General features: G+C 48.8%; 1 protein-coding gene across 3 annotated transcripts in view; it reads right to left on the bottom strand.

Moving 5' to 3' along the window:
- The window catches only part of LARP1 (La ribonucleoprotein 1, translational regulator), a 55292-nt gene that overhangs the window by 14640 nt on the left and 19141 nt on the right, over positions 1–21511 (bottom strand). For 2 of the 3 annotated variants that reach the window (XR_003522318.2, XM_027606889.2), the window contains exons 2-10: positions 9220–9281; positions 8911–8976; positions 7802–7976; positions 6731–6859; positions 6448–6654; positions 6186–6348; positions 5143–5287; positions 1908–2082; positions 1616–1785 (exon numbers count right to left, since the gene is read on the bottom strand). Coding sequence is in view for 2 of the 3 variants with exons in the window: in XM_027606889.2 (XP_027462690.1) it covers positions 1616–1785; positions 1908–2082; positions 5143–5287; positions 6186–6348; positions 6448–6654; positions 6731–6859; positions 7802–7976; positions 8911–8976; positions 9220–9281 (1292 nt within the window). In the remaining variant the exon portion in view is untranslated. The remainder of the gene's footprint in view (positions 1–1615; positions 1786–1907; positions 2083–5142; positions 5288–6185; positions 6349–6447; positions 6655–6730; positions 6860–7801; positions 7977–8910; positions 8977–9219; positions 9282–21511) is intronic. The other variant, XM_027606890.2, reaches the window with a different exon arrangement.

The raw sequence follows: 21511 nt of genomic DNA on the forward strand, positions 1-21511 counted from the left end.
CTCTCATTTACCTAGCCTGGGGGTGGGCACACAGCGTAAGTTCTACAGGTTAAGCCATCCATTCCATCTATCCAAAATCTCTCCAAGAAAATGGAAGCTCCATCAGGCAGGGGCCACGGCTGCCTTGCTTTCCATCATATCCTTAGTACTTAGACCGGGACCTAGCAATAGCAGATGCTCGACTCTTTGATGAGTGAGCAAGAGCCCACTGATACAATGCCCTACAGAAGACACAATTCTTGGACTTAAGGCAGCTCACAGTCCTGTGGGAGAAAAGTCAAACAACCAGCCAGCCAAATGCAATGTGGTGTTGGTAAAGATTATAAATAAAATTTGTGGACTACACAGGGAGAGGCACTTAACCAAGTACAGGTGGGAGTGGGAACAGCCTGGGAAGGCTTCCTGGGAGACGTAATCACTGAAGAAGGATGAGCATAAGTAGGCCAGATGAAGGCAGGGACAAAGAGTGTACGAGGCAGAAAGAACAGCATGTTCCAGAGACAAGAGAAAACAGGGTGCTTTTGGCAAAAAGAAAATATTTTAGAGTGTTGCTAGGATGAATTTATCTGAGACTTTGGGGCAGAAGCATTTGTCCACCTCACAATTTATATCCAAAAAGTCAATTCCCTGCTTTGCAAAAAGCTTCTCATATAAACTCCAAACCTACTCTCTTTTGAGGCTCAAGATAGGCGAGGTGGAAGCAAGGCTCTAATTCTGGAATGGGGGCTAAGCCTGTCTGCTTTCCAAACCTTCACAGTGTGTGGGCCTGGACCTCATAAGGTCCCTGTCCACTGTTTTCGTCATGACTCTGGCCTGATCCCTGACACTCCGGGAAGGAGCACAGCCAGAAGAGAGGAAAGTTGGGGTGTGAACAAGAGGGAGGCAGTCACAGCGGCACAATGGAAAAGAAGACAGAGATTTTTCAGAGACCCAAAGTCCAAGGTCGTCTCTATGAGGCCTCCTCACAAGCCCCAGACCAAAGAGATCTCCCAAGAGGAGATGCAGAATGGGGCAGATGGGAGTACACATCTGCTCCTGGAAGGGAGGCACCAGTTTTAGTTTGAAATGGAAACACTTCTTGAGGGGTGGACTCGACGTGTACTACTGGCATATTGCTTTACAATTTCTAGAGCAGTCTAAGCCCTTCTTTCTTTCATCTGAAAATGGGAACACTGAAGACTTGAGATATTAAACAAGCTTCCCAAGGTCAACAGCCATCAGTGCTCGGAGACCTGTGTTCTCATCTAGACTAACTCTACATCCAGGCCATGTGTCTGCTCCCTTTCCCTTCGCTCTCCACAGGGCCCGAGTGGCTTACAGAGGGGACAACGGGGGCACACTCAGGCACTACGGCAGCCCCAGCGATTTCAATGGGGCAAGACAAAGAGCCAAACACCAAGAAACCTGGGACACTGCTGCCAGGGGCCACAGGACTTCCTCCTGTGAAGACTGCCACTCAGGAACTCACCCAGCGGGAGCTGAGAGGTCATCCTCACTGGAAAATGACAGGCGCCCACGAGCTTTCCCACAGTCCCTGCTGACCTCAGCTCGCATCACAACCCCAGAGCCCGCCAGCCTGTGGGCTGAGCCCCTCGGAGTCCCGGGCCGCACCCACCTTGGGCCGTGCTGGGGACGGCCGCGGCCTCTTCTTCACTTCAATCCAGTTCTCCGAATCCAAGTCAGGCAGGCTGGCAGAGAGGCCCTTGGGCAGCGTCTTTAGGTTGCTGACCTCCTCTGTTTTGGTTGGCACTGGGGTGACTGCACGGGGAGAACCAGGCGCTGACTCTGAAGGGTGGAAAGGTGACGTCCTCAACCTTCCAGTCCTCCTCCTGATGCCAGCTCTAAGGAGGTCTGCTGGCTGGGGGGCAAGGACAAGACAAAGGCACCTACAGGCCAGCAGGACCTACCTGTTTCCTTCTGGTAATGCTGACGGGGCACAAACTCGGGGCAGTTGAGAAGCTGGGAGAAATCGGTCTGGGAATAATCCACTATTGGGGGACCAGGAAGAGGCCATTTCTCCGGCTCCTCCCTCCTGCGTACTTTCTCATCAACGATCTCCACCACCTTGCTGTCCTTTAGGGCCTGCAGGGGAGAAGGAAGGAGACGATGCAGAGAAAAGACTTGGACAGAATGAGGTCTTGGAGGCTGGCAGACAGATGACTGGGCCCCTCGAGCTCAGGTGAGAGTCTGGTGCTGGCAGGGGTGTAAGAAAACTGGCACCATCTTCCACAACTGGCAGACAGATGAGATGTTCAAACTTGTAGAAGGGGACCAACATGGAAAACACACCTGCCCTGTGACCTTGCCACTCTACATACATTAATCTGCCCGCAGAGAAACACAGCCATAGACAGATGACATTATGTGTAAGATTTGAATAAAAAGCCATTCACAGCAACACTGCAATATGGAGAAAATTGGAAACTACTCAACTTGCCACCACACAGACAATTTAAAATAAATGATGGCACTACCATTCAGTGGTATACGACTCAGACATTAAAAAATAGCCTCACATGTGCTGAGGTGGAAAGAGCCATAAAAAAGCAGGTCTAGGTCAATGTGTCTAAGACGCCACTGGTGTTCAAATTTTTTTTTTTTTAAGATTTTATTTATTTATTTGAGAGAGAGAGACATAGCGAGGGAGGGAACACAAGCAAGGGAGGGAGAGGGAGAAGCAGGCTTCCCACTGAGCAGGGAGCCCGACGCGGGCCTCGATCCCAGGACCCTGGGATGATGACCTGAGCTGAAGGCAGACCCTTAACAACTGAGCCACCCAGGTGCCCCTAGTGTTCAAATTTTTAAATAAAAACATACAAACTACATACGTATTTTTCTAGGATTCAAAACTGCTACAGGTGTTTATCTCTAGGAAAAAGGATGAAGAGTGGAGAAGGGAGGAGAGCTGTCTTTAAAAATCTTTTTAGTGGAAAGGGGAAACACTTCAACAGCACAACACATGACAACACGCTCTGTCGGTGAGGCCGGGGCAAGAGGCACTCCGCTATACTGCTGGCAGAAGTCACTGAAGAAAGGGAACCCAGCAGTCTGCAATTTGCCCCGTAGTGCAGTCTTCTCACTTCTAAAAATCTACACCAAAGATACACTGGCAAAAATACGGAAAGATATATATGCAACTCTAAGTAGGAACGAAGTACTATTACGCAGTCAGCTCCCAGATGTATTAAGTGAAAACAAAAGAAGAGGTGAAGAAATGCATGCATTACATGTTGCCATCTAACTAACACAGGGGAAGGATACAAACACACTGAGAGGGATTTGCTTTTTTTTTTAATGGAAGGATTCAAAACGAGTTGCCTACAGGGGAATAAAAGGAGAAAGGTAAGTGAGAGAATTTTAAGTTGGACTTCTAGGAATATACCGTGTTGACTTTAGAACCATGTAAATGTTTTACCTAAATGCAAAACAAATTAGAAATTGGAGGGGAAAAAGCAATCCCTAAAAGAGCAAAATGAAACTAACAAAACTAATGTACATCAAATTAGGGACAAAACTACACAAAGATTATTCCAAGTACTTAAAAATACAGTCATTTGAGTGTATAAGTAGAAAAAAACATGTTTTTAGTAGTAGTAGAGGTATTATTACGAGAATAAGGTATATAAACTCTTGAATAAAAGAAATGAGTAATTATGTTGAGGTCAACAGCAATTAGGACTTGGGGTATAGGAGAAAGTATTAGCGATAAAAGATCATTGGTGTTAAGAAACGACCCTGTAGTCCTAAACTTTAATAGAAAATATCAGTATAATCTCCTGATGTATTAAAAAAAAAAAAGGCTCTAGAAACAATGACCAAAGCAGTAACAAACATCCCTATAACTCAGACCGTGTGGTACATCAATACCATTTCCCCAGAAGAGAGGACCTAGAACTCCTTGGAAAAAATGGCTTATTCCAGATCTGAGGCAGGAAACGTACCAGATCAACCAGGGTTCCACTAGCCACGGATGGGACAAGTGGATTCAGCATATGAACTGCAATGGGTTCAAACAACTGCAGTATGTCAGAATCCACAGGTTGGTGATGATACTAAGACATTAAAGCAAAAAACAAAACAAAACAAAAAAAACAACCAAACAAACCCAAACCCTTGAAAGTTATTGGGGATCAACTCATAATTTTGACAACTGATTAACAAAGAGAAAGATCAAGCATTTATCCACCCTTTCTGTACAAACCATACCTCTTGGTAACTGAATAGCTGATGAAGCAAAGTTCCTCCTTAAAGAGGTATTCCAGCTAACAAATGAAGACAGATCCATAGAATTAGATTTTCACCATTTCACAATCCCTAATGAAATAACAGGCAGTGATCATCAACAGCAGCTTGCATCACAAGAGAGAACAAATGAAATGCTATGTGCCACCTGAGAGAACATATCATTATCTATAAAGCAGCCTTGGCAAAGAAGGGAGGAAAACCCCCCAGACCTGAATCCGGTCAGGCCTCTGGATCACCAACTTACAAAAAATGTGGAATACAGAAGAACACATTAGATGACAGCACTGTGTCCCTCCCATGAGAAATTAGGTAAGATATACAACCCGGGTTATTCAAATAATGAATTGCAAGGAAAAGGAGAGGGGAAGGGGATACTTAGCAAGACAACACATAGGTCTTTTTTGGATCCCGAATCTCATAAAGCACAACATTTTTTTTTTCCACAAGTGCGGTGAATTCCAGCGGATGGTTTGGACATATTAAGAACTGTTAGTATCTTTTACATGTGATAATGATATGGTGACTATGTTTTTTTACCAGGTATTTATCTTTCAGAGGTGAAATGTCAGGTTACCTGATGTTTTCTGCAAAGTAATTTGGAAGAGGAAACAGATGGGGGATAGATGGAGTAAGACAGGCCATGAGTTGGTAACTGCTGAGGCTGGGCGACGTGTTCATCATACCATTCTGTCTACTTCTGTAAATGTCTGCAGTTTTCCACAGTAAGAGGGAGAGGAGAGAAGGAGGGAGGCAAAGAGGCTGGCCAAGCCTTGAAGCTTTAGCAGAAGTCATCAGATGAGGACTCCTCCAGGGTCTTCTGCCAGGGCCCACACTCCCAGCTCTGTAAGTAAGGACCTTTCCTTCCCCTGCACCCCAGCCCCAGGGAGGGAGACCTACCGCAAAGATGAGTGAAATGTCAGTGGTAAGGGCCTGCACTCGGTGGAAGGAAGCAATAAGGGTGATGGGAAGGAAACCGTCAGCATCCATTTTCCGTCGCAGGAAGAAGTCTCGCTCTAAATTGTCCACGCTGAAGTAGTACTCGCTAGGGGGAGGGGAGAAGACGGAGGATTGCTGCGTCACTTAGGAGTCGGCCTTTCTCGTCCTGCACACCCCCGCCACCTCACATAGCCTCTGACCGACCCTGACCCTATCATACGTACAGTATTAAAGGCTGGAAAGAGATGCTATCCTGTCAGGGCTCCCTAACCTCAGATCAGACCCATTCCCCTCACCCTTCAGCCTCTCTGTATGCCTGGCAAATCCCTCATCCACCCTTAAAACGCAGTTCCACTGTTACCAGTGACTTTCTCTTCTCCTAAAATACTGTGACACTCTCCTGAAACGATCTGCTTCCTTGTATGGCTCCCCCACTGGACTGAGACAATATATCAAAGTGATTAGGAGCTAGGGTTTTGTCATTAGACAGAAATGGATTCAAATCTGTGCCTTGTTGTTTACTAACTGAGACTCTGGGTAAGTTCCTGGGTCTGTCTGCTCATCTCCGCAATGGAGATAAGTAAGACCCAGCTCATAGGAATTAAGTGCAGGACGAAATAAGACAGTGCCTGTAAGCACTTAAGACTGAGCCTCGCCTACAGGGTGAACTCCGTAGGTGTTTGCCAGCATTCTGACCATGCTGCCATTACAAAGAGAAGTGCCGAAGGATGTGGACTCTGGACATTCCCTCTCCTTTTCGTTGGTGGTAATTTCTAATTTTCTTAAGGCAAATATGGTGTTACTTTTGCAATAAATATTACCTTTATGAAAAATTAGCTCTTAAAGGATGAGCAGCAGTGATCTTTCTTAGCTCCAGCCAGGGGCAGCCGCTGCCGCTAGCACAGCCCCAGAAGGACCGGCCCATCCCTACTCTGCCCAGCAGCCATCCTCTGACATGTCCCCACCCCCTACGCTTCTCTCCAAGAAGGCTCCTGTCCACTCACATCTGCCGCTTGATGTAGTCTTTGAGCAGCTCCTGGTCCACACTGTAAAGCTCAGTGCTGCTGACATTGTCAAAGTAGTAGGTGATGTTGTTCATGTACTTGGGGGTGCGAGGCCCCTCTGCACCATCAAACTTTCGGTAGCCAAACTGGTAGTCAAAATGGGCTACGGGGGAAATGGGTGCCATAAGGGAGGGGAGATCCCTGCCCACCACCCCCGCCACACTCCCTCGGACATCCCGGAGCCCAAAGGGGCCTCACGTACTTCGAGTGCCACCCCGGCCGCGTCCCCGGCCGCGACCACGCCCCCGTCCACGGCCACGGAAGGAAGCCCGCGCCCCACCAGCCCCATCACTCTTCACACTCGATGTCTCATCCTGGTCGTGCCAGGCAGGCTCCGGTTTGGTCTCTGGTTGCCAGGCTGGGGTGGGGGGGGCCATGGGCACGGGCACGTAGGTGGCAGGCTCAGACCCTATGGGGAGAGGGGCACTGGGTCACGCTTGAGGGTGACCCCCATGCCCAGGCACTCCACAGTGGGCGGTGCATACCTTTGATCTCCCCTCGGTTGGCAGGTGTGTGTCGTGGCTCTGGTGGGCGAGCAGGGCGCGAAACCAGTTTTTCTCTGGGCACTTCAGGCTTCATGTCTATTTGCAACGGAACCCACTTGTGTTTGTTCCCTGGAGGACAGCATGGGGACATGAGGACGGCTTGAAGGAGAGGTCCCTCCTAGCCATCCCTACCCGTTACTCCTCTGTCTGGAGCAACAGGTCTGATGCACAATCTGATGACCTTGGGCAAATTCCTTCTCCCACACTGGACCTCACTTTTACCTCTAAAATAAGGAAGCCATGGACCTCAGGGTGACAGACACTCCTGGCTGACTCCTAATATCAGTTTCTCCATGGTCAGAGAACCCCTTTCTGGAGCCGGACACGTGGCTGCCCAAAATCGAGACTGCACTTCCAGGCTCCCTTTAGACACATGCCAAAATTCTGTCTACGAGAGCTACGTGAAAGTAGTCAATTCCAGGTTGAGTCCTTCAAAGGGAGCTACTCTCCCCCTTTTCCATTCCTGCTAGCTGGAATGAGAAGGAAAGAGTGAGCCACCTTGGATGAGAAGAGCCAACATACCACCGCAAGATGAAAGGAAAATGAAATGAAATGGTTGCCATTCTAGGGCTGGCCTACTTAGACCCAGCTGTCAGGTGAGAGAAAGAAACTTCTATCTTGTTTAAAACACTGTTACTTTGAATCTCTGTTAGAGCAGCCAACCTGTAACCCTAAACACCTTAGCCAAGGCAACGGAACTCTTGTCTTCAAACAGAATCTTACATGGGAGAGCAATACAAGACACACTGATTATTCTGAGTCAGGGACCTCATCTGTTCTGCGCACTGCTAGAGCCCAAGTGCTGAGAAGAGGGCCTACCGGATGCTTGTTAAGTAACAGAAGGAACGGACAGACGGAAGGCAGAAGTGAAGGCTGCTAGCCCAGTGGCCTACGTCAGTCAGCCTCCCAAGGACTTCTCAGGGCTCTGGAAACTCGTCCAGCAACCCCGAGTTCAGACACTTCACAGTTCTGCCTGCCGCTTCTCCCCGAGCCCTGCTGCAGGCCACTCACCTTTCTTCTTCTGGCCCCCTCGCTGGCAGTCCTCGTCCCCATTCTTCTCCTCCCCAGACTCATCCGACTTGGTTTTCGGGCTCTCTTTACTATCGCTCCCCTCTCCTTTCTCCTGTTCCTTCATGTCCTTTTTGGGTGGCAGCTTACGGGCAGGCTGGGACTTGTGGGACTGTGGCTGCAGGGGGAAACAGAGGAACAGGGGGGTGGGGTGAATCGGAGAGCCTCCTGGGACGGAGAGGAGGGAACCCCCGCCACTAGAAAGACAGGGCAGAGGCGCTGGGGCGTGCAACAAGGAGCTGGACTAGACGGAGTCTAAGGTCCCGTTTTTACGCCTGAGATGCTTCCACTGGGAAGTGTGGTCAAAGACGCAGCAGGTGGGACGCTCCACCTTCCTTGAGTCTAAGGGACAGAAACAAGTACAAGACCATACAAGACCATACCGTCCCGGAAGTCTGTGGGATGGAAGAGATGCTAGCCCTTGGCTTGTCCACAGCAACCCTATCTGTGAACTGAAGGCCAGTAGCCACAGCTAGTGAGGGATCTAGGCCATCAGCCCAGAACAAAAGCACCAGAAAGCGAGGACTGATCCGGAGTTCTTCCTCTGCTGGCACAGACGAATGCTACACAAGTGTCCCTAAGACATATGGTCTAGAGGTGGGTACCTAGCCTAATGTAGGTACCCTCTCCCGCTTCACTGCCGGGCAACCCAAGTATAGCTGATGGAGAACACAAGCTCCGGAATAAATAACACACTTGACTTCCGATCCCCACTTGACCATCAAGGGCTGGTTATGAGCCTCTCCCAAGGGCTCAGAGTTATTATGTTCAGTGGCCTCATCTGTAAAACGGGAATTACTGAAGGACCTATCTCTAAGTCACTGTGAGGGGTAGGTGAAATGGTAAGCAGCACTTGGCAGTTCCTGGCATACAGCAAGGGCTCAAACGATGATTCTTAGCAATTTCAGTGCTGCCATATTATACCAACCACTCCTCTTAAAAAACTGAGAAAAAAACAGGAAAGGTTAGACCCAAGGCTCTGAGAACTTAAGAAGCCAAATGTGTATACGTCCACAGCATTCAAACCTGCCCATTCTTCCCCAGAGACGCACCTGTACGCTCTTATGGGCTATCTCTCCAGGTGTGGGCCAGTTGATTGCATCTCCAAAGTCACCAACCTGCAAGACACATTCTATGAGGGCCCTGGGGTGGCCTTGTTTCTGCCATTTAGCCCGTCATTCAAAATACCATTCCCCCAAGAGATCAGAAGCCACAATCAGTCTGTCCACTAGGATCATCCACACTGGAAGCCCAGACGGGGCTCCCCTGCTATTGAGAGCATAACTACCTCGAAGTTCAGAAGAGGTCATACCACCTTTTTCTTCAAGAAGTCCCCTTAGGTTGCCCGCTCCACTCCTTACCTTGCTGCCTTTGCGCTGTTTAGGAACTGCTGCCCTCACCACCTTGGCTGGAGCAGAATGTTCTGTGGGAATAAGAAGGGAGAGATGGTTATGCAAAACCCATGGGGGGCCACCACTAGCTCCTCAACCTCATTACCACCCCTACTCCATCAAGCAACCTGCAGGTTTCCAAAGGAGGAAGACATGGTGAAGAGGGGAAGGACACATGCTCAACAACCAGTAACAACTGTACCAGCCTCTCTCGGAAGAAATCATGGAAAGTGAGATCATGGAAACAATCAGCAGCCAACACCCCAGGAACTTGACTCTGAGGCAGAAGGGCCCTCCCAGCTCTGTACCCTCCTATAAAGAGGGCCCTGAGCCCTGGAGAGGGTAAGCCCATGGCAGACTGGGGCCATGCCAGAACTGGCTCTATAACGAAGGCTCCCTAACCCCAGCAGATCCTTCCCCAGGAAGGATCTGAAAGGCCTTTTCTAGCTCTAACACTGTGGAAGTCTGTGTATGAGCAGATCTGGGCTAATGATCACGGGAAAGGCAAGATAAAAACCCTGAGCTGGCAATCAAGTCCAGGGCTCTCTTCTAAGCCTCCCCATCCCCCCAGTGGGGCCAGCTCTGTCCTCAAGGACCTGCGGTCAACAGAAGGGCTAGCCACTCAGGAAAGACTCTCTGCTCTCCAAGTTCCCAAAGCAAGTGAGACCCACTTGACTCAATGGTCCTACCTTTAGGAATTTATCCTAATCACACAAATTAGATGAGTGCTTAGAGTTATGTAAAAAGATGTCGTCCTTAACAGAAGTGCTATTTCTAACTTCAAAAAATTGAAAACCTTCATGTCCAACAGCAGAAACCTGGCTAAATTAAAGTTTAACAATTTTTAGTCATTAAAAAGATAATGCTCTCTACCAGAGATAAAAGATATGAAAAGATAAACAAAATAAATGAGAAGACTTGCAACCCTATTTTTATAAAGCAAATAAAAAACATGTATATTTAGGGGCACCTGGGTGGCTCAGTAGGTTGGTTTCCACTCAGGTCATGATCTCAGAGTTGTGAGCCTCACATGCTAAGGGGGGGTCTCCTTGAGATTCTCTATCCCTCTCCCCTCTGCCCCTCCCCCTGCTTTCTCTCTCAAATAAATATTTTTTAAAAGCCTCATATATATGCACATATACACAAGTAGGAATATCTGGAAGGCCATATAACCAAGTATTATCAGGAGTAAAGTAGTATGTTAACAGTGATTTAATTCTGCTTGGAATTTTCCAGTCATTTCAACAAAGACATGGGCTTTTTAAAAAAAAAAAAAAAATTTTTTTTTTTTTTAAGAAAGTAATAGGTCTGGTCCCTTCTACACCTACACTTATTTTCCAAACACACTTCTGAAGAACAAGGGTTTCTGAACCCTGTCACCCTCAGAGACCCATGGGAAAAGGTATATCCTGAGGCTCTGCTCACCCACTTCTCTCTCACTTTGCCTCCATTGTTGGCCAGCCATGCCAAGGCAAGAGCTGCCCTCAGTCCCTGAAGAGATTATCTGCCTAGCTGGCCTCAAAAGGAATTTTCTATTCCTTGAAAAGTCCCATGTTCTCTTAATGAGTAGAGAGAGTCCCTGACTCCTGCGAGGCCACAGCATTCTGGGTTTTCAAACCCTACTGGAGCCACTGCCCCCTCAAGATACCCCACATGCCTTCTGAAAGCTGGAGCTGTGGAACCCAGCTCACAGCATCTTCCATCCTCAGTGCTGGACAGGGGAAACCCAGAAAAATCTCTCAGTCCCAAGAGGATGAAGCTTGTAGGACCGGGGAGCTACTATGCACTGACTTCCTTGCCAATCCTGGGTGCCCAGGAGAAGTCTACCACCACCCAGGTCCCAAACGAGGCTGCTGCTTGGAACCAGGACCCGGAGGAAGCAGCTGCTGCTGCAGGTGACTACACTGGAGTTAGGGCAATAATCACTTCTCCAGGGACCCATGCTCCAGCCCCCAACAACACTCCCTGCATGCTATCAGGACAAGAGCAGGCCAAGGGCCTGCAACTTCAAGTTCATTAAGAAGTGGGAAAGGAGAATCAGGCTCAGAGGTGAGGTGTTCCTGAAGACTTTTCTTGAAAAGATGAGGTTAAGTTTTTCAGGTTATTGTCTGTTTCTTCTCATAAAAATAATAAAAACTCTTAAAATTGGGAGGAGTCATATCCTGTGATCACCCTGCCTGACATTTCATTCACCAAGATCACAAAGGGACATGTAACCCAACTGAAAGTTGGGTCTCCAATTAATGGGAGAGCCATCCTGCCACTAAAAGACCATACTGATTCCCTATTCCCTCACCAACCCCAAGATGACCAAGGGAATATGGCTAGTCTGGGCATACACAAGAATATTCAAGTAGTCCTGTGTGCAGTTTGTTGAAAAAGCCCCATGTCTAGCTAGCCTCCCTCTGCCCCCGGGACCCATAGTGCCTTGCTCTTGCTCTGCTCGCAGGTAGAGCCTCAGGCTGCCCCTACTCCAAGGAAGAACAAAGTCTCCTAGAGAGACAGAAGAGTCCACTAGGGAGAGAGAACTACTTCTGCCTTTCTGTAAAATTCCTAGATCTGTTAAAATCCTGTGGGGCCTAGGAGAAGCCGGGAAGGCTCAAGTGCATAGCTGTCAGGCCCTGCGGGAGACGAGAAAAAAGACTAGGCTGACTTCAATTACACACCCCTTTCTGGGTCCCCCCACCCCCACCATCCTCCTTCACCAGGCAACCAACCAACACACGCTCTCTCTCCAGCTCCACAATATATACAGGGCTTGGCATCTGAAATGGCTCCCAATAAAAACCAATCCTTTGTGCAGGTGCCAGTCTCCACGTCCAGCATCATCCCAGCCAAAAAAGGGAACAAGCCCCCTCCTCCGCCTCTGCATTCTGACACGTGTGCCAGCTGACCCACACCCAGCTCAGCAAACACTAAACTCACCAACCTGCACCTGCCCAAGGAAACAGAGAAGGTTAGAGCAGCAAAAAGGACCATGGTTCTAATCCCCTCTGCTTGCAGATAGGGAACCGAGGCCCTAAAGGGGCCTCCCTAGGGAAAAGCCAGGATGAGAGCCGGAAGTCCCAACTCTCCTGGTTCAAGTGCTCTTCTGGCTTGCCACAAATCCCACGTGTCCACTGGTAGGGTCAATCCTCCTTCCTGGTGCCATCTTAGGGCCCTTCCCCAGTGTATCCTGGTAAACAGAGTTACTGAAGGCTGGGAGAGGTTCTCAGGTACTGAGGGAGGTCGAAGTGTGGTGAGGCAGGCCCTACTTGAGGCCCACCATTCTAAGGGAGCAGGATGGCAGAGAGAGGCCCCAGGAGGACCTGCCTCCTAGATTAAGGCAAGTCCGGGGCTAACAGGTATCTGGAAAAGGAGAAAAGCCACTTTCTATCCCACAGGATCATCTTTAGCCAGTAGTCAGTAGTGATTCTAGTTCCAGGGGGTTAAGGGGCTTCCTAAATATACACGTGCATTTGGGTATTAAATGAAGCCCACCAGAACCTCTCTCTGTGTGGTTGTGGTCGTAGAGGTAGAACACCAGGAGACTGTATCTGCATGGCCAACTCACTATTTTCACTTCAGATTATTGAGAGTGCTGCGGACCAGGGGAGTTAACCCACCACGGCTAATGCAGGATACCAGGAAACGAGGTAGGCCAAAGGTGGGTGCTAAGGGTGGGAAGGGCAGAGAGCAGCTCCCCTGCAAAGTGGAGTGGCTGCCCGCACCACACCGTCTAACCCTCTCAGATTTGCTCTCTCTGCCTCAACTGTCACCCCTGCATTCAAAGACGGTCTAGGAACGCAGGCAGCCCATCGTAACGCCATGGACTCTGGTATCTACTGCACATACTCTGCCCCCAGAGAACCCCTCTGAACTGGTTTCCTCATCTCTAAGACTGAAGTCCTAATTATTTCATAGCGCCGCTGTGACAGTTACATGAACAGAGCGTTAAGAGTGCCCAGCACACAACAAATGCAAAGTATGCCAATTCAGATTCACACAGAAAGTTTATTTTTCCAAGTAATCCTCGCCCTCATCATTAAAAAAGAAAAAAAAAAAACCATCAAATGATCTCTCAACATGAAAGGAATCAGAATGTGTGAAGAAAAACTCCTGGGCATCAATTGGCTCAATTCACTGATTCAGATTTGAAATGCACCGCCCCGCCCCCGGACTCCAGCCTGCCTTTTTTCCGGACACCGCCCTCTATAGACAGGCTGGGCTCCAGGGCAGGTTTCCCCAGGAAAGAGGAAAGAAAAGAGGGGGAAATTCACCACAAGTCCCTGGGGAGGCTTTGGTATAAGCCCCTGCCATGCTAGAGGAAGGAAGAGCATAGGGAAGCCTTGGAGTTCTGACTTCAATTACACATCCCTTTCTGGGTCCCCTCCCCACCATCCTCAATTTTTTACTCAGTGTGGAAGGAAGAGAGCCTGGCCTCGAGGAGTATCTCTCAGCCTACAAAGGGACCAAAGCCATAAACACCTGGTATAAAGCCAGATAAAACAAACACATTTTCTATATTGTCTTGTTCTAGAAAGATCCTAATGCTACTGATCCTTTGCAATAAAAGCAACCTAGAGGGGCCACATCTAGGAGATCTAAAGAGCAAAGACTTGGTCAACCAGTGAGAAACTAGGGGTTTTAGGGGGAGAAGGCACATGGGTGAGTCAAACTCATCAGATCATCGTAAAAAGAACTGGTAAGAGGGAGAAGCTGGAAATGAAACTGGGGGACAAACATGGGTAAAAGGTGAGACCGGGCTGGGCCAGATGGGAGAAAGCCTGTAGGACTGAGTGGGTGGCCAGAGATTGCAGCCTCAGCGCCAGCAGAATGGGGAAGGCCTAATGTTTATTTTGGGGCTGGCACCATTTCCTGGAGATTGGCATCTGAAAAGATTAAGTTTACCCTGACTGGAAAGAACTTCTACTTTGGGGAACAAGGGAATTTATTAGGCTACATAGGGGCTGCATCACTTGAGTTCACACTCACCCACCTGTGGACCTTTATCTGGCCATTAGATCAATCTCCTTGGGGAGCCCTCTCAGACCGCAAGTCAAGTGCCCCTGCTCCAAGCTCTCTCAGCTCTGTAACCCTCACCCCCTGATTATGTGGCTCCTTGAAGGCAGGAACCAGGCTGTTTTGATAGCAGTAATCTCGGTGTCTAACTCAGGGCCTGACAACACAGCTGATATTTGCTGAATGAACAGCGAGTTCACACCAAAGAATTTGCTTTCCAAGTGCTAATTCCCAAGGCTATAGCCTCAACCCTCTCACCTTTAGTCAGAGCTCTCCCCAGGCAGAGAAAGGCACTGCTGGCTTCCAGAGGAACCCCACGCCCAGCCCTGCCTTGACTCTGAGGCACCAGATTACCCGAAATCAGGGCTGGTTTCTAATTCAGAATCTGGCACTTGTATAACCTTGGGGGGCACCATCTCCCATCCTCCTTGAACCTCACCTTCCTCAACCGAACAAAAGGTAGTAACATGAGGTTTAGAGGTATGACAGGAGAGAAGGCAAGACCTCAACCATAGAGATTTCTCATCTAAGCAGAAGAGATGCTAGCCACAAGCTATGGTCGTAATATTAACAAGTCCATATGATATGTACTAAGCCCTTACTAGATGCCCTGCATTGTTGTAAACACTGAGTCAGTTTCTCTAATTGGTCTCATTTTATAAATGAGGAAACCAAGGCACAGGGTGGAAAGATTATTTGCCAAAGATCACAACCAGCAAGAAGTAAAACAGAATTTGAAGCCAAGCAGTCTGACTCTAAAACCTGTGCTCTTAACCACTAGGAGGAGAGTTATCTCCTCATTGTGGCCAACAGGGCAGGCCCTCTGGGAGCGATGCACGGCTATCATTCGATACACTGGGGAAAACCAAGGCTCACTGCAGGAAAACCTAAGGTCATAGAGCAGGGCAAGTAAAACTCCCATGACCGGATGCCAACAACCTGACAATTCCCCTCTCCCTACACAGAGACAGGCAAGGGAAACTGCCACCAAGCACGCAGCTGAAGTCCCTACTTCTGGCACCCCAGCAGCCCTGGTGAGGAAGATGCACTGCTTCCGGGCCCACCTCCCAGTTCTTCCACTCCTGCCTCGGCCCCAATGCAATGAGGTTCCAGCTGACATGGATTCTGCCCCCACACTCAGCCTCCCAATATGGGGAAGGCCAGCAATGTCTGCATGAGCAGCCTGGGACCTGACTGTGGAAGGCAGCAAAACCATCTAAGAGGATGCGTGAGGCAGGAGGAGTCTGGGTGACATCGCCCACCTGTGCTCATCCCTCCTACGCCAGCTCAGGGGCAGAGTCTGAAAACCTGGTATATTCTCAGCCATCACACACCCTGGCGATGGGGTAGAGTCATGGAGGAGGAGTCTGGGGACCACAGGCCTCTCATCCCATCTCCATTCACTCTAGGAGCCCTTAGGCAGAAACCTTCTACAGAGTAAAAAGAATGCTAACTTCCTCCCCCTTGCTCATCAGTTCTTGCTGCTCATCAGTTCATTGCCATCACTCCTCGAAGACCTCTCTCTGCCCAGCCCTCCCACCCCGACTCCACCAGACCTGAGGATGAAACACAGAAAGGGGCTGGAGGGCATCCCTGTGTGGAGCTTTTGGGGTGTGGGGAGCCTTCAGAACATCAGACCATCTTGAGGCTCCACTCAAAGGAAGCTGCTGGCCACAGTCTGTGCCCCTTGATCTGGGAGGAGGGACAGGGCCACTGGGCTCCAGTCACATGGTGCTGCCTGGCCTGGCCCAGGCCCATCCCCAGTGGACTATCTTTAGCCCGTGGTGACCCAGGCGGCCTGGTGCCCCCCTCCCTGACCAGACATGGACCCTGCCCCTAAGGCTGGTGCTAGCCCCTAAAGTCCTGCCCACAAGCTAATAATCATCACAGCTGAAACACAAAAGTACCAAGTGCTAGTACCCTAACCCAGCCATTCTGAAGAGCACCTTTGGTTCTAGTTAGAAGAGTAATAATAACAACCCCCGGTTTACTGGATGCTAGTCTAAGTTGGTTTGTATGTGCGACTTTACTAAGCGCCTCAAAAAGACACTATTATTCCAGTCGCTCAGAAAACAAAATGGAGGAGAGGGACTTGCCTAGTATATATTCTATACGACATTACTCACAGAACTCCACACTAATTTCAGATTTCTTCCAAGGAAGTCTTCCCTGTGAGCACCCAATGTAAAGAGCTATCCAACTAGCAACTCTGGAGCAAATTCTAATTCAGTTTATAACTTGGGGTCTTCAGAGCCACAACCAGAAATGGTTTTATCTGTATCTCAACCCCACTAATCACTTACTGAGGCCGTATTACATCCTTGCAAGGTGCCAAAGTTGTGTTGTTTTGTTTTTTTAAGATTTTATTCATTTATTTGAGAGAGAGAGAGAGAGAGAGAGAGAGAGAGAGGCAGGCAGGGAGAGGGAGAAGCAGGCTCCCGGATGAGCAGAGAGCCCGATGTGGTGCTCAATCCCAGGACCCTGAGCCCTAACAGCTCCAGCCCTGCAGGCTGGGTATATTTGGCAAAGGGCAACTCCACAGAAGTGGAAGAGACCTGCCAGGTATCCCAGAAGCAGACCAAAAGTTGGAGTTCTTCGGTAGGGACTATTTATCCCAATCCAGGTCAGCCAGTCAGGCCTTGCTTCCCAGAAGCAGCTGATCTGCCTCTCGAGTTCAGGCCAGGGGGCCGCTTCAGTGCCACGTGCTACACCCCAACTGGGAAAGAGTAGAGCCCTGGGACGCCACGGGTGAGGAGAGGGGGCTGCATCACCTGCAGACTCCCCACCAGTGCTCAGAGAATCCCTAAGGCCCTGGCAGGTACCTATTACCCTACTCCACCGTCCCTTCCCCTTCAGCAAATGCAGAGGGTGCCTAAGCTCTATCCAAACCCCACTCCATCACCGATTTACTAGGCTGCCACACTAAGAGGCAGGGCAGAGCAGCAGTTAAAAGCATGGACTCAAGTCCACCCAAAGACATTCTAACCACCAGCTGGCATCAAATAAGTAACCCACAAGGCCAAGGGACATGGTCAAATCAGACCAACCTTTCATGCAGCCTGTAACTTGACAGGCATTAACCGGGCCACACAGGCCAAACAAGCGGGTTCATGATGGAGGCAAAAAGGCAATTTACATGGGAGATCCCTGAGTCAGACTGAATCTCTCATTCTGAGGTTCATGATAGGTGCTAGCTCACAGATGTAACAGCTTAAATGAGGTCATCATTAAACACAGAATGCATGATAGTTTTTTTTTTTTAATCTCTTTGAGGCAATTCTTCAATCTGGTGCCTAAAAAAAAAAAAAAAGAATGAGATGGATTATGGCTGCCAGATTAAAAAAAAAATCTCCGGACGTATCTAATTAAATTTGAATTTCAGATCATCAGCAAGTAATTTTTCAGAGTAAGTGTCCTATGCAATATTTGGGACACCTTATACTAAAAAATTATGCACCATTTATCTGAAATTCAAATTTAATTGGGTGTCCCCTATTTTTACTTGCTAAATCTGGCCACCATGGGAAGGAAGGACCACTGCCCCATGTTCCAGGACAGTGGGGTGGTGAGCAAAGCCCTGGGATAGGAGTCAGAAGACGGGATGCCAGTACTGGTGCAGGGGCTAGAGCCTTTGCTGTGCGAGCTCGGCATAAGTTCCTATCTGGGTGTCTTCAGTCCGTCCATTCAGAGGCCTATGGTTGGGGTGGAGGGGATCCTGTCATATGCAGTCCTTCCAAGCCTAACATCCTTTGATTTTTATCCCCACATTCACTGATCATCCTAACTACAACTTTAAATGAAGCCAGCTTCCCAAGGGAACAAGCTACCATCAAAACCACTGCTACAAAGGACGTAAGCGCTAAGGTTTTATTTTTTTTAAAGGTTTTATTTATTTGAGAGAGACAGACAGCACAAGCAGGGGGAGTAGCAGGCAGAGGCGGAGGGAGAAGCAGGCCCCCAGCTGAGCGGGGAGCCTGGAGTGGGGCTTGATCCCAGGACCCCAAGGATCATGACCCAAGCCGAAGGCAGACACTCAACCGACTGAGCCATCCAGGCATCCTCTAAGAAAGAATCACCTACCCTCTGAGAAGTTTATCAAAATGTAGATTCCTGGGTCCCCTGCTCAGATTTTTTTGCTCAGGAATGGTAGGGCCAAAGAATCTGCTAGGTAATTTTTTTTTTCTAAAGATTTTATTGATTTTTGGGGGGGCACAAACAGGGGGTAGGGGGAGGGGCAGAGGGAGAAGCAAACTCCCCGCTGAGCAGGGAGCCCACTGCAGGACTCGATCCCAGGACTCTGGGATCATGACCTGAGCCAAAGGCAGACGCTTAACAGACTGAGCCACCCAGGCGACCCCCTCCCTTTTTAAAGATTTTATTTATTTATTCTGCTAGGTAATTCTAAGGCAGGTTTTCTCTGGACATACCTAAGAGTTATTTTATTGAACCCAAAGAGTTTCAATTGTTAATTTTCACAGAGGCTACCCGGAACTACAACACCACATTTAACATTTTAAAATCAGGGCTGCACTTCTTAACCTGGTAGTGGGTACATGGATCTCGTTTTAATATTTTATATTATTATTTTAAAAGATTTTACTTATTTGAGGAAGAGCACAAGCAGGGGTAGGGGTAGAGGGAGAGGGAGAAGCAGACTCCCTGCTGAGCAGAGGGCCCAAAGCAGGGCTCGATCCCAGAACTCTGGGATCATGAGCTAGGCCAAATGCAGATGCTTAACCAACTGAGCCACCCAGGTGCTCCTATTTTATGTGGATTAAAATTAATATTAGATCTATATATTTATAATTAAATTTAACATAACTGGATCATTAAAATTAAAACACTGAATACTTTTAATTTTACATAGTATATTTAATTTTTTAAGTAATCTTTCTACACTCAATGTGGGGCTCAAACTCACAACCCTGAGATCAAGAATCACATGCTCTACTGACAGCAGAGCTGTTCTGATGGACGTGTAACCCAAGCCCCCTCCCCCTTTACCTTCCGCTCAGCTGGAGTTCCTGAGCAGAAGCCTGTATGAAAAACCCTCACCTCACAGCTGTGGAAACTGGGACCAGTGAGCTAGCAGGCTTGCAATACCACGCAGCGGGGAGGGAAGGCTTGGTTTAAATGCACATTCCTGGATTCCCTCGAGGTCCAGGAATCAGTTTGGTGAGGAAGACAGAGCTTGGGCATCTGCAGTTTTAGCAAGTTTCCTATGCAATGCTGATGCCAGTTAATGTTTGAGAACTGAGCTGCCAGCGAATGAAAGTGCTGGGAAGGAGCCCTGGCCTCCGACCCTGGGTCCAGGGTCTCATGTCTGCAGACAGGAATTAACTGGCTCACCAGAGTAGGAGGTAGCATGATTTCATTACACACACAAACAGCAGCCACAAGAGGAGTGCACAAGGAGCACAACCCCTCCATTTACCCACCAGTTCAATCTCTTACATCAGGAACCAAGACTCATCAGGCCAATAAGCCATGAGCTGAGAGTCCTGACACATGTGAGGTCACAAAAGATCAGTCTGGGCTGGGCTTGGGGTTCAGTTTCACAACGAGCTCCAAACTATGGAGATGAAGGCTCTTGAAGGGAGGTTTGCCTGCCTCCTCCTTTACAGCCAAACAGTCTCTACTCTCTTAGGCTAAGCCTGTTCCTTGCTCACCCAACGGCCCTGGGGTCTGGGTCTACTACAAGATAATGGCTACCACTTACAAAGCATTCACCTCAAGCTCCCTGCTGCAGGCTTTCGCATTATGTCTTCTGATCCTCACAGTGGTGGAACTCCATCCCAGTTTCAGAAACTAAGTGGCTAGCCAAAGGTCACAGTGAGAAGGTATCTGACCCTAAGGATATGAAATCCCAGGCTACCCTAGGCCTCTTCTGGCACTGCAGGAGACAAACAGTAGGTTCTTCGGGTCCCCAAAGGGCTCCAGATCAACCATGTAGGCCCAGCAGGGGACTGAGACCACCAGCACCAGAATCCACTTCTCTGAACCTGCTTACCTGCCAGGTGGGGATGCCATCACGCAGCATAAGGGAAGAAGGGCAAAAGCACAGTCAGGAATCAAAGTACTGTTTATTGAAAGGGCCACCTGCAACCCAAAGGCCTGAGCTCTAGCCAGCACCCAGCCCAGGATGATTTTGCCTCCTTCAGCAGATCAGAAAGGAAAGGATGGAGGAAACTGTGAACACTTTATAGGACAAAGGAAAGGGAGGTGGAAAAAGCAGGGACTTCGTACAGGCCCCGCTCTGGGGCACAGAGAAAAGCTGAACAAAGCATACACACCATCCACCCAGGTAAACTATCTTTCCTTACCCTTGCTGACCAGGGCTAACGAGCTTGTAAGATACTTCCTCACCCATCACTGTGTCGAAGTCTCAAACAGTCCGAGGTAGGAAGTGCAGACATGGTTCTCCCCGTATCACAGAACAAGAACTGAGACAGCGAGCTTCCTGACTTGTTACAAGTCTATCAGCTTGGTTTTTGGGATCCCTACCTACCCTGAGTTCCTACCATCCTACGGTGACACTTGACCATTGGTAACTGGGCTATTGAGGGGTCTGTGTGCCAGGCACTAGGGAAGCAGTGGTAAGACAGTCCCTCTCCTCTGAGGGCTCACTTTATACAAGGGCTTTAATCTTAACCTCCACATGTGATTGCTTCATTGCAACTGCCTGGGATGTTAAACTGAGGGTCCTCAGGCAGTAACTGGGCTCAAGAAAAGCCTAGGATCAATTAGCAACATCTGCTGTGGGAATCCCCTTTGCAATGACTGAAAAATACTCTTCTCAATAACAACGTAACATACTGCGTACTGTGGATATAGAAATTAGCTAAGATTGCCAGGGGTCCAGCCCACAAGACTAGTGTCTGATGCTGAGAGCAGACATGGGTGTGGTGGGGTCAATGCTCTTCCCCTCTAAAAGCTGCTATGTCCTTACCTCAGAAAAGATCTGCAAACCCTTAGGCCTGGGCTCTTCTGGAGGAATTAAAAGGCAAGTCCCAGGAAGAACAAAATGCAGAAACACAAGTGAGAATTATGGGACCAGTAATTCTGTGGAAAGAGCACCAGGCAGAGTGCTGCCTACCTCACCCCCAGCAACAGGGTGGTGCAATGGTTAAGAGCCTGGGATCCAACAGCTCTTCTACCTTGGTGACTCCGGGTTTCTGTAAATGGGAATAGTTTCTAGCCTAACGGGACTATAAGGACTGACTGAGTTGCTGTTTGTAAAGTGTTTAGAAAAATGCCTAGC

This window comes from Zalophus californianus, chromosome 5 (assembly GCF_009762305.2).
Source record: "Zalophus californianus isolate mZalCal1 chromosome 5, mZalCal1.pri.v2, whole genome shotgun sequence".
Taxonomy (NCBI): Eukaryota; Metazoa; Chordata; class Mammalia; order Carnivora; family Otariidae; genus Zalophus; species Zalophus californianus.